This window comes from Thalia democratica, unplaced genomic scaffold (assembly GCF_965202585.1).
Source record: "Thalia democratica unplaced genomic scaffold, ktThaDemo2.hap1.1 HAP1_SCAFFOLD_1067, whole genome shotgun sequence".
Classification (NCBI taxonomy): domain Eukaryota; kingdom Metazoa; phylum Chordata; class Thaliacea; order Salpida; family Salpidae; genus Thalia; species Thalia democratica.
In genome coordinates, this window is record NW_028139991.1 from 1,833 (window position 1) to 12,777 (window position 10,945).

Here is a 10,945-nt window from a genome sequence, read left to right on the forward strand (position 1 = left end):
TCTTTATTACTTTTAACCTTTAAATTTAGTAACAAAACATGACAAAAAAATTTCAACCATATTGTTAGAGAAAACTAAATACTTTACTTTTAACATTTAACTTAAAAACAATCAAAAATATAAAAAGTCATACATACAAAAGACTAAGTCTATTTTGTCAGTTATATATAAATAATTTATGACAACTTTAAAACAAGAAAAATGAAGGTGTTATAAGTAGTTTACTTCATGTAAAGTTTTAAGCAAGACTAAAATGTATTTAAGTTACACTGAAAAAGTTACTCCATGACAGATAAACAAGCTGCTCTGTAACTGCAATGAGTTACATTCTCTTGAATTTGTAGCTGATAAATACTGGCTGCATTGAAATATATGTTATAAAGTATATTAATTTTTTCGTTAACTAAAAGATATTTAGAGAGAAAATTATACCTTTTTTTGTTAAAACTAAACACTTGTTAGTAATTATTTGTCAAATAAATAAAATACTAATCAAAACCATACATTATTCTATAATAATTGATGTCTTGTCCTAGACATAATGATAAGAGTATTAAAGTGGTGTACAAATGTATAACTAAAAAAGAATTCCGTGCACCAGGTCGATAGTCCTGACATTTGAGCGCTTTTTATGTCGTTTAGTAAACAATACTTTTGAAAAACTATCTTCTCACTAATACATGTAATTAATATTTTGACATTAAGGTTGATTTATGTTACTGTTTTTAGACTGACTTTTTTCTTTAAAATATCTATGATGCATGAAAAAAACGAGTCGAACTCATTTAATGTACCAAAAGTTTTGTACAAAAACAGATATTGTAACCAAGAAGCCTTTAGTACTTTGGTTTGTGGAGGAAAAGACAAAAATGGAAAAATTACAAACGAAATTTTAGCATTTGAACCACCTAGTTTTATAGTGAGTAAATTTCCTTATATGCTAAATCCGCATTGCTACTTCAATTTAGTCAAAATCAAATCTGATATATTTGCTATTGGTGATATAGCAGAACTAAATGAAAGTTTAGATGAAGAGTCAGTTGTATCTGTTGAAATTTATTCTGAGGAAAATAAAACTTGGACTCATCAATATGTAGTAATGAAAAACCGGTCTTGTTATTGTGTTAGTTCTTTCATGAGTAACTTATATCTAATAGGAGGATTGAATGTAAACAATGATGAAAGTTTTAGTTCGTGTTACACTTACGACACCAATAATAAAATACTGAACAACATAGCAGATTTAAATGTAGCAAGAGATTGTGCAGCTTGTACAGTTTTTGAAGGTAAAATTGTTGTTACTGGAGGTTCAGATAATTGGTGTCATTTGAAATCAGTAGAAGCGTACGATCATCATGAAAACAAATGGACTTATTTACCTGATATGATTGAAGAAAAATGGATCATGCTGCAGTTAGTATGGGTAATAAGTTGTTTGTAATTGGTGGAGTAATTAATACAAATTGTGAAGTGTTTTGATAGTTATTCAATAGTGTTTACAGAAATCTATTCAGAAATATTTGCTTGTTTAAATGGACAGTACTTTAATGCCTTTAGCATTGGTGAAAATGTTGTAGTATTTCAAAATTCTGGTGAACCTCTTACACAAACAGCTGTTCACTTATACGATGTTAAAAAAGAAAAATGGTTAAATATTCCGTGTGATTTTACTAAAAACATGTTCAAATCAAGCTATGTAAAGTACACTTGAATTTCAGAAGCTATAGGAACAATTGCAAAAAGAGTTATTCATTTTTGAAATTTTGTTTGAGTTAATCGTAAATATCTTTTTAATTTGCTCTCAAATATTTGTTTTGGTTGCTTTGCTTCGCTTATGTTCAATAAAAAAGGTTAAACTGATAAATAAATTTTATTTTGTTTAGTAAATATAAGTATAAAGTAACACAGCTATTTAATGTCTTTATATTTAATAAAGCAATTTTTGGATTACTTTATTTTTAACTAAACTTAAAATATTTGTTTTATATAATCATATGTAGTTCATTGCAAAGAACAAACTTTTAGAAGACAATAATAAAAAAAGAAAATTTGTTTTTTAAGTAATAACTTCTTAATTATTATTTTAAATAGACGCATTCTTAAGAAAAACTTACGGGGTTATTAAGAATATGTTGATATGAAATATGCAGCATAAAATCAATTAGACGAACTGTTAATTTTAAGTTTTTTTTTTCCTTAATTATGTTGTAGACTGTTATACATGCACAGGTTAGAGATAAGTTAAACTATTACTTTATATCATTTTAATATAAATTATTCCTAATTATATATTTGTAAGTATATTAATTTAATAAAAATTAAATCGTAAGTTGGAAAAGATGATTAAACATTTAAAACATTTAACAGTTTTCTTCTTTTGCTAAAACAAAGACTAACTTTCTAATTTTAGTCAAGTTCTTAAAAGTTTTTCACAAACAATAGTTTTAACTGATTTAGTATTTTAAATGGATAGTAGTATAACTATAAAGTAAATTATATACTTACTGTAAGCAAAAAAAAATTATTGCACTTTTTTTGTTTAAATTTTTGTGCTTTTACAACTATTGCTAATGTGTTTTCATTTAAAACTACTTAAATAAATAAAAACGAAAAAAACTTATTTGAAAGATTATTATAGTTTATTAGCGATTACATCTTAATGTTTCAAAACTAATAAAATATTATTTTTAAATTTTTCTATTTAACCAACACACGGGATTTCTACGATTTTGTTCTTTTTTCTTTTAATCTTAGTTTAACGTTTTTGGAAAGTGTATATGTAATTATTATTTCTAAAAACTAGAACTTGTCTAAATTCTTTTAATTTGACATAATCGAGTTTAATTTATATTTAAATATAATTTATCGTAATGTTAAAATATTGCCTTACCTTTTTAACAAAATAATATGTATTTATTAATTGTCACTAATTTAAACCAAAGTTTATCAGCCTAACTCCTTAGAAAAATTGGTCGAAGCACTCATTATAAAACAAATATTTTCAGCGGACCAAGTTATTCAAAATAACAATTGTGATCCATAGTAAATACCAGTTATAAGAAAATATCAACAAAATAAGAAATATCAATTACTAACTTTCAAGCTAGAATCCTGAGTCCTGACTGTTTTTACATCTGTAAAATATGTTATAAGCAAAATTTAAATTGTTTGTGAAAAACGTTTGTGTGAAATAACTAATAGCCTCATAATATTTTAGTTAGTATTTTGTTTATTTTATTTCAGTTAATATTTATATGAAAACTTAGTATTAATAAAACTGTAGTTTAACAACACTTTTTGTATAGGCTCGGTATTGCTTTACATTTATAGAGAATACAAGTTTTTATGAAAAACATTAAAATTATAAATATTTATATTATTGTTCGGAAGTCAACATTAGTGTGAGATGTTATTAGGATACTTAAGTTTGAATCAGCAAAACGGGTTTTTACAAATTTTTATATTTTAATTTTTTAAAATCAATAAACTATAAGTAAACTATTGTTGATCATTAAAAAGTTGTTTAGAAATTGCAATTGGACAGAATTTTACCAACAACAGTTTGTAAAGTTTTATCAAACAGAAGTTTTAAATTATGGTGACGTAATTTTTAAATGTAATTTGAGCGTGCTGTTTAAGAAGATAAGTTTTATGAAAAAAAAATTGATAAAAAAATTACGTACATTGAAATTTAGAGAATAAGAGTTTTTGTTTATAAGAATAATGTTTTCGTATTAGATCTGAAGTTTAAACAAAAAAAATTCGGTTAGTAAAAAAGTCTAAAATCATATGTATAACAATAAGGCTTTGCTTGCCTTACAAATTTAACCGTTATAGTAATAGATTTATAAAGTATCGTTCAAATACTAATACATATAACTAAATATAGTAATTGTGGAACACTTCATTAAGATAATAATAAATTAATAAATTGAAGTTCATGTAAACTAGCATATTTTTGTTTTCTTCTTAAAATAACAAATTAATATTTTGCACTGCCGAGAAGTTATATCATTTTTCAAACTTTTAAAATTTAAATTTAACATCGAGTAAGTTTCAAAACTTAGAATATAAAATTAAGTAAAAAAATTGTAGACTTAAATAAAAAAATTTGAGTTGAGAATCTTTTAGTAAACTAGTATGTATAGTATACAAGTGTACATTTTGTTATAAATAAAAGAGTTGACTTATATAAAATATTAGCAACATAAACTGTTTTTATAACCTCAAAATATTGAAATTTAATTGTCTTTAAATGAAAAAAAAATCGTTTAAATAGTTTAAAAAGTTGACCTATACAAAAATTAGCGACAGAGAATCGTTTTAAAAATTTCAAAATATTAAAAGGTAATTGCCGTTGAATAAAACAATAACGTATCATATAAAAAGAAAATAAAAGTTAAAAAGTTGTACTTAAATGTTGTAATTTAAAAAAACTTTAAACTAAATTACGAGAATCATTAAAACATGTAAATTTGTTGTAAACTTACCTTAAGTTAAAAGTTTTAAAACAGTTGATATTATTTTTAAAGGTTAAACAATTACTCAGCTAAGATTAAGAAAGGCTGCTTTTAATCACCTAAGTCATTCTAAGTTGTTTAAATTATTTTAAAATGAGAAATGTTATGTATCAAAACAATAAATTTTATAATATAAAATGAAAGTCCTGTTTACATTTTACTTTTTTTGCATCTTAAGACTTTAAAACAACTTAAACTGTCCTTTAAAAAACGTTTTAAATTTTTAGTTAACAAAATATCAAAAAAAAAATTAATACAAGCTCAAAGTTATTGTTTAAACAATATTCAGAACTTACAATTTTATCTTTAGAAACTACTAAAAACAATAAATATTTTGCTCATACTAACATCAATTAAAACAATACTTTTATCATTATACCGGAACCTATTATTTAAAAAAATATTATAAATGTTGTATAATTAATTAATTGTTCACTTTTTCTAAAGTACATTATTTATTTTGTTTTGCAACTTATTAGTCTTTTTTGATTTGTTTATTTTACAACGTAAACAATACTCAAGAAAAGTTGAACTGAAAATAGAATATTTACTTTTACAAATAAAACAACTAAAAAATATTTGAAGTACTAATGTTATTTTTACCGTATCTGATTAAACTATGCTTAATTAAGTAAATTTTACACAATTAAAGTTTTAATAAAAATAAGTAAACTTATGTTTTGCTTTACTGATACACTTTAAATACAAAGAATTTTTAATTAGTTTTCTATAAAAAAATATGTTAGTATATCTTAAAATTTAAAATAATTAAACTAAGTGCTTTGCTAATCATGTTTTTACTCAACAAATTGGACTAAAACCTCATAATAAAACTCATAATAAGAATACTTACTCTTGAAATGTTATAGTTTCTATGACAAAACAGAAGTTTACATAATTGAGCTTTTCAAATATACATAATATCAAACAACTTTGAAGCTGATACATAAAAACTCTTATGAACTTAAAACAAAATCAACTATGCAGCGTAAAAAAGTGTTTTACCCTAATTGATGATTTTAGAAAAAAATTTGAATTTTTTTTAAAATTATATAAATTATAATGTTTTAGAAGAACTTTCATCAGAATTTTAATATGGTTAGAGTAAAATAGTTAAAAACTAACAAAGCTTAAAGCAATCTATTTAAAGAAACATGCAGTTTTTTTAGGGTTACTTTTTTTAAATTTCGAGTTTAACAACAAACATTAAACTATTTTTTTAAACATTATTTTTGTAGTAAATAAGTAGTATTATTTTAAAGCATAACTGCCTTTATTTGAAACTAAAAATAAAATACACTCATACTTTGGTTGTTTTAAATATTTAAGACGTTAAATGAAAACATTTGACTTTCTTAAGATAGTCCGTAGAAACTACCTGTATAATAGTAGCAACTGTATTTTACAGTTTTTCAAGTTATAGAATAGTTTTCACCACTCATTAAATAAACATTTTTGACTCTGAATGTTTTTAAGTTAAATGATTATTGGTATTTATCAAATCAGCAAATTTTTTTTTTGTTTTTATATTTCTATTTACTGAAATCCTTTTACATCATTTTTTTTTCTAGTATATCTAGTATGGCAATAAATAGTTATTAAAAAATTAGAAAATTATGAGTAATTATTAAATTTAATTTATGTTCTACTCACTTTAATGTTTTTTTTGTTTTGTATGATATAATATACTTTTTAATGTGTATCTATACTTTTCCAATCTGAAATATAAACAGAGAGAAAACTATATATTCTTATTTTTAAACTCAGCTTTTCTTTAAGCAAAGTTTTTGTTAATTTATGAAATACTCATCATTTATAACTTATTTATAATTTTTACCGGCCATACTGTTATTCAAAATTAAACAAAATTCTAAAATAATTGCTGTCTTGTCCTAGATAAAGACAATAAAAAGTATTAAAATGGTGTACAAATCTATGACTTATTTTTTTTTTACGTGCACCAGGTCGTAAGTTAAAACAAAGGCTTTTTATGATTTTTAATAAAGAATACTTTAAATAGAATATATTTTTACTAATACAATAAATTGTTGACGTAAGGTTGATTTTTGTTATTTTTTAGACTGACTTTTTTCTTCAAAATATCTATGATGCATGAAAAATACGAGTCAATTCCTTTTCATGTACCATCAGTTTTGTACGAAAACAGATATTGTAACCAAGAAGGCTTCAGTATTTTGACTTGTGGCGGAAAAGACAAAAATGGAAATATGAAAAACGAAGTTTTAGAACTGAAAACACCTTGCTTTAAAGTGAACAAGTTTCCGTCAATGGTAAAAACGCATTTCTGCTTAGATTTAGTTGCTATTAAATCTGATATACTTGCTATTTGTGATAGAATAAATTTTGATGAAAGTTCAAATAACTTAGTTGTGTCAACTGAAATTTATTCTGAAAAAACTAAAACTTGGACTCATCAATATATGCAAATGAAAGAACGGTCTTGTTGTTTTATTATTTCATTCATGAATAAATTATATTTAATTAGAAGGTGGATTATAAAAAGTGATAAAAGTCTTAGTATGTGTTATACCCTTGATATCAATAGTAATACATGGAATGAAATAGCGTATTTAAGTGTAGCGAGAGTTTGTGCTGCTTGTACAGTTTTTGAAGGTAAACTTGTTGTTACTGGAGGTGAAAATAATTTGTCTCCGTTGAAATCAGCAGAAGCATATGATCATCATGAAAACAAATGGACTTATTTATCTGATATGATTGAAAAGAGACGTTCTCATGTTGCAGTTAGTATGGGTAATAAAATATTTGTTATTGGTGGAGCATATATTACAAGTTGTGAAGTATTTGACAGTTGTTCGAGGGAATTTACAAAAATCGATTCGGAAATAAAATTTTCTAATATAAAAGGTTGGTATTTTCAAGCATTTAGTATTGGCAGAAACATTGTGGTATTTCAAGAGTTTGAAAAACCTCTAACAGAAACAGTTGTTTACTTATATGATGTCGATAAAGAAAAATGGTTAAATATTCAGTGTGATTTTACTAAAACCATGTTTCATTCAAACTTTTTAAAGTACTCCTACTAAAAGAACCTATATTTACAAATGTAAATAATTAAGAAGAAAAAATTTGAAGATAATTTTATTATGTTTGAGTTCTAGTTTAAAACTAACCTACTTTGATTGATATATTTAAATTTTAGTTTTAGATCACATTTTAGTTTTTATGTTAATAATTATCACAAGACTATTTTTGCTTATAATAAAGTTCTAGTTTTTGTTATAATAAAGCATATATACTTAATCTCGTCTTATGTGTATTGTTGTGATGTTTATGGCGATGTTGTTAGCAAATAAAAAATATTAAAATATTTTTTACTTTTTTAATATGTTTAAAGTTTTTTGTGAAGCAAATACCAAATTAATTTTGATTCTTAAGCAAAACAAATGACTTACATATAAAATTTAAAAAAAAGTAGGTATTTAAATTTTTGAAAAAAAAATAACGTGCTGAAAGGGATTTTATTTATAAAGCTTTAACATAAATAAAAAGTATTTTTACTTGAAATGATATAAAAAAACAAGTCAATTACTTTTCATGTGCCAAAATATTTGTATGAAAACAGATATTGTAATCAAGAAGGCTTTAGTATTTTGATTTGTGGAGGAAAAGACATAAATTGAAAATTTACAAACGAAGATATAGAATTGAAAATTCCTAGTTTAAAAGTTAATAGTTTTATTCAAATGGTAAAACCCCATTATAATCTTATTTAGCTACCTGTAAGTCTGATATACTTGCTATAGGTGATAGAGTCTAATTAAATAACAGTTTAGTTGATTATGAGTTAGTTGTAAATGTTGAAATTTATTCTAAAAAAGTAAAACTTGGACTCATCGAAACACGCGTGATTATTGACCTTAATTTTGTCTCATGTGTATTGTTGTATTGTTTATTGTGATTTTGTAAACAAGTAAAAAAAATATGTATAAATATTAAAATAGTTTTTTACCTGTTTAAATGTTTTTGTAGAGTATTAACAAATTTAAGTTTGGTTCTGAGACAAAAAAAAAACATTGCCTAACATATAAAACGTGTGAAAAAAAAAGTTAGTAGTTAAATTTATCAATTACTAAAATAAACGTGCTGAAGGGATTATTTCATAAACCTTTGACCTAAATAAAAAGTTTTTATATTTATAATGGTAAGAAAAAAACAAGTCATTTGTTTTTCAAGTATCAACAGTTTCAAGGGAAAACAGAACTTGTGGCCAAGAAAGTTTAAGTATTTTAATTTGTGTAGAAAAATACATAAGTTGATAATTTACAAACGAAGTTTCAGAATTTGAAAAAGTTCATACTTTTATTCAAATTATATAACCCGATTAAAATTTAATTTAGCTACCATCAAATCTGACATACTTGTTATTGGTGATAGAGTAGAATTGAATGAGAATTAGCTGTTAATGTTGAAATTTATTCTAAAAAAATAAATTTTGGACTCGTCAAAACACGCGTACTGATAAAAGAATCTGTCATTATGTTAGTTTTATAAATTTATAATTAGAAAGAATTCATAGTTTAAACTTATTTTTTAGAAAAGTAGCAATGCTTTAGCTAAAACTATATTAGATAAATGAATGATAAATTAGCGGTTGAGGTGATAAATTGATATATATTATTCATTATAATCTAAATTTTGAGCTAATTAATTTAAATTTTATTTGGAAAAAAAAAAACATTTTTAATAGTAAAGCTTAGTTTGATAACTTAATTTAGTTTTTAATTAGTATTTTATTATATAACTGAAAAGCTTTTATTGAAATTGAATAAACTAAATTTTAGAGTTTAGTTTAATGGTTTATATTTGTCATCTCTATTAGTCGTGCACAATTATTCATTTTTAATGACTCATTTTACTGTTAAATTTGTTGCAAAATACCGTTAATTTATTAGAAGCGGTTTCGATAAGCTAAGGGGACGTTGAATTTTTATTTTATTAGCTTTTAATTAATAAGTTAAGGGGCGATATTTAATAAACGAGGACAATTTCTTTCTATCTTATGCCAAAAATCGATAAAAAAAATAGTTTGAAAAACCTAAATAATTTAGTAAAAATAATATATAATGACGTATAAGCCGTAATTTTTTACATTTACTCACAAAAGCTTAAACAAGTTTTACAAAATTATAGTAAAAACTGGAAAATGAAAAATTAAAAGAATAAAATTTATTTGAATTTGTCTGTAAGCCAGCAATAGTAATTGACGTCATTAGTATATAAGTTCTATTAATAATTAAAAAAAAACATTTGCAAGTTTTCAGACAAAACTTATTAAAATAAAAAAATAAAAGTAAACTATTTTTGCTCAAAAACATTTATTAAAAAATTACAATTGATCAACGTTAAAATTTTGTAAATAATAAAGTTTTTTAAAAGCTTAAACTAATAAAATTCTAGCAACTATTTGATTTGCTTAGTGTTAGCTAAAAGTATGCATTTAATAAGCTGTAAAGATTTGTTAGTTATTTTTTATTAGAAATGTTTTGACTTTTTTGTTAATTAAAGTAAAACATAAAATAAGTATTTCTTTATTACAAATAAAAATTGATTGTACAGTAGGGACATCAATAAGGTACGCAACCGCATTAAGTACGAACTAAATGTGAAAAGTTAATAAAATGGAAATTTATTTGTAAAAAAATAAGAATGAAGTATAGAAAAAACATATATTTTTTATAAAATTTGTGGTCAATAAACACGACTTTATTTCAAAAATTCAATACAACTCTATACAAACTAAAAAAATAACTTTGATAAAAATAAGTTGATATTAGCTATATTAGCTGTAGATATTAGCTTTAATACTGTTTTTATTAACATTCACTTAAAATAATAGACAAAGTAAAATTAAAGAAAAAATAATAATATTATAATATATAACAAATAAACCTTTGAGTTATTGAATTTAAGAACATATTTAAACTTTTTTACTTGAAACTATGAAAATGATTTATTATCATTTTTTAAATATGTTTAAAAGTTTAAGATAAATGATAATAAAATAATACACGGAATTTTCATTATAATTAGTACAAATTTGATAAAGTATCTACAACATATTAGTAAACATTTTGATACACCATTTGTAGCGTTTTGATTAGTGTGAACTACTACAATAATTTCAACTATCCAACAACTCAAGACTTTCAATTTAACACATTTTAGTAAACGATGATTACTTTTTTCAATTAAATCAGTGAAGTGTGTTTTTTTTATAACCTTTTCTTTTGCCTACTTAAATTCATCATATCTTCAAAGTAGTTTTTTTTTTCTAAATCTTATTTTAAAATAAGTCTACTTATTTAAATAGTTTTAGCCAGAAATTATATGTTGTTCATAACTACTGTTTATTTAGATTATTCGATTACATACAATACTATTTG

General features: G+C 23.0%; 1 protein-coding gene across 1 annotated transcript; it reads left to right on the plus strand.

The window, feature by feature from the left end:
- Nucleotides 1-6,628: 6,628 nt before the first annotated feature.
- Nucleotides 6,629-7,585, plus strand: LOC145847740 (kelch-like protein 25). The gene has a single exon (XM_082953698.1). The coding sequence runs from the start codon at nt 6,629-6,631 to the stop codon at nt 7,583-7,585; it is 957 nt and encodes a 318-aa protein (XP_082809824.1).
- Nucleotides 7,586-10,945: the final 3,360 nt, after the last annotated feature.

What these genes read in the sequence shown, in the direction of transcription:
- LOC145847740 (XM_082953698.1), top strand. Translation starts at nt 6,629, where the DNA reads ATGCATGAAAAATACGAGTCAATTCCTTTTCATGTACCATCAGTTTTG.